This window comes from Marmota marmota, unplaced genomic scaffold (genome assembly GCF_001458135.2).
Source record: "Marmota marmota marmota unplaced genomic scaffold, marMar, whole genome shotgun sequence".
Lineage (NCBI taxonomy): Eukaryota > Metazoa > Chordata > Mammalia > Rodentia > Sciuridae > Marmota > Marmota marmota.
The window spans coordinates 226,549-229,175 of record NW_026000259.1 but is presented as its reverse complement, the minus strand read 5'-3'; the positions used below and the strand labels follow the sequence as shown (position 1 = coordinate 229,175).

Below are 2,627 nucleotides of genomic sequence, written 5' to 3'. Positions count from 1 at the left end.
AAAAAACAAGGGAGAGAATTAAACAACAGCAGATGGGGTAGAGAGGGAAGATGAGAGGGAAGGGGAGGGGGGATAGTAGGGGATAGGAAAGGTAGCAGAATACAACAGTCACTAATATGGTATTATGTAAAAATGTGGATGTGTAACCGATGTGATTCTGCAACTTGTATTTGGGGTAAAAAATGGGAGTTCATAACCCACTTGAATCAAATGTATGGAAGATGATATGTCATGAGCTGTGTAATGTTTTGAACAACCAATAAAAAAAAAAGGATTATATTAATTTATCAGTATTTAATCTAGCTCCAACCATAAAGGTTATTAGTGAGTTTTTAGTAATCTCCCTCTAATATTTAAACTTAATCTATTTGATATAATATAACACACATATAATTATGCTTTTAACTGACCTTGAATATTCTGAATGGTCCCATCATCAGACTTGATAGTGAGGGTCTCCCCAGCGTTAACTTGCACCAATATAATCTAGAAATAAATTATTCTTTAATGATACACTTTTTTTTTTGGTACCGGGACTGAACACAGGGGCACTCGACTACTGAGCCACATCCCCAGCTCTATTTTGTATTTTATTTAGAGACAGGGTCTCACTGAGTTGCTTAGCACCTCAACATTGCAGAGGCTGGCTTTGAACTTGTGACCCTCCTATCTCAGGCTCCCACCCGCTGGGATTACATGCGTGTGCCAATGTGCCTGGCTCCTTAAAAAGAACCAATCTATTAAAATTTATTATTACCCTTAAAATAATATTCAGACCCACTAACTATGGATGGCTCAAAATGCTCAAGGAGGGCTGTGGGAGTAGCTTAGTGGCAGAACAGTTGCCTAGTCAATGTACAAGGCCGGGGGTTCAATCCCTAACACCACAGAAAAACAAACAAAAAACTCAAGGAGAAGAGTACACTGAATCAATGGACACTTAGTGGGGGAAATTCAATACTCCTTAGTAAGAAAAGGTCCTCCTGCACCCAAGTAAAACTTAGTAGGATCACAGAAAATAGGTGAATTGATGTACAAAGATCAACTTCTCCCTTGCCCCTCTCCACAAAATAAAGGCTCCATAAAATGAAAAGCACAAAATAAAACTTCTAATCTAAAGGTAAAATTCAGACATACTTGTTGTATCCAGTACTGAGGACAAGAAGGCCATCTGGAATATCTCTTGGGATGAGTCATCATTTGTGAATAATTGGTGGAATAATGTATTGCAAAAGTGGGGTCTATATGATTACTCTCCATCTAGTAAAAAAATTAATTTAAATGAAATTTTAATTCAAACAAAATTATAAGCTAGATACACATCTTTGCTCTTTTTTAATTCAAGAGAAGAAAAGTGAGTAATCTTTGTACAGAACATATTGAGATAGGACTTCTCTTGAATAAAGAAAGGAGAAAATGCTAAATCTGAACTATACTCTTTCTTCCTTTCTGGAAACTGATCATATATACGGAAGTCATTGCTGTTCAAACACAATACTTTTAAATATTAGGAAGCTGAACTCATCTGTGAATGAATATGAAAGGACGTTAGTCTATGTTAGCGTCATATTTTTTTAAAATCAGAAGAGACTGTAGGTACTATAGACTTTAAAACACAGCATCAGGACTTTTGTACTGATCAAAGGAGTCTGAAAAATCAGCTATATCAACTCCAAAGGAAGTTATATGTGGGTTAAGCTAATGTTAAATGCCTTAAGTGATTTTCAAAAGGCCTACTAGGAAGATAAACCTATGATGATAAAAAATGAAAATATTCCCAAATAAGTGGTCAATCATAAAATACTGAACACTTTTTCTAAATAAAAACTAATGCTAGATTTGAGAATATTTTAAACAGTTACAATGAAAAGAAAAGCAAAATTATTTTTACCTGATACATGGGCTCGCTATTGATAAGTGGAGCTATCAGAGGTATTTCAGTAAGGGTAGGTGCTATCCGGTGTTCCATCACATCTAAAAAGAGTGACTTTCAAAATGAGTGATGATTCTAAAAAAAAATGAAAACTTAGATTAGTCACATAAATCAGTCATGGCTTTAAATGAAAAAACCTGACACAATACTTCTGAGAAAATCCATCTTAATTTTTTACTCTAGAAATGTTTACTTAAGTAAAACTGTTTTACAGCAACATTTAAAAATAATCATTGATCTACATAAGTGACTGAATATAAAATTTGCAGTCAAGGATTTTTGTTTGATGATGTTTTATCTTCATTCACATGAAGACAAATAAAGATACTTCAATTTCCCTGCAGTCTAGAGTTTCTAGTCATTGTTTATTTGATCCACTAAGATTGAGTTCAGGGCAGGGGATATAGCTCAGTTGGTAGAGTGCTGGCCTCTCATGCACAAGGCCCTGGGTTCAATCCCCAGCACCAAAAAAAAAAAAAGTTCAATCAACTAAATCCACTTTGGGGCTGGGTTTGTGGCTCAGTGGCAGAGCGCTTGCCTAGCATGCATGAGGCCCTGGGTTCAATCCCCTGCACCACATAAAAGTAAATAAAATAAAGGTATTGTGTCCATCCACAACTAAAAATATTAAAAAAAAAAAGATTGAGTTCAAACACCGGATTTCCAATCTATAGTATTAATTACCAGGTAAGAC

General features: G+C 35.2%; 1 protein-coding gene across 1 annotated transcript in view; it reads right to left on the bottom strand.

Annotated features, from left to right (window-relative positions):
* The window catches only part of LOC107160933 (fibronectin type III domain containing protein 3C1-like), a 34,700-nt gene extending 32,294 nt beyond the window's left edge, over positions 1 to 2,406 (bottom strand). Inside the window, exons 1-3 of the mRNA XM_048796798.1 lie at positions 1,892 to 2,406; positions 1,138 to 1,260; positions 400 to 486 (exon numbers count right to left, since the gene is read on the bottom strand). Of these exons, the coding sequence (XP_048652755.1) occupies positions 400 to 486; positions 1,138 to 1,260; positions 1,892 to 1,969 (288 nt within the window). The 5' untranslated portion in view covers positions 1,970 to 2,406. The remainder of the gene's footprint in view (positions 1 to 399; positions 487 to 1,137; positions 1,261 to 1,891) is intronic.
* Positions 2,407 to 2,627: the final 221 nt, after the last annotated feature.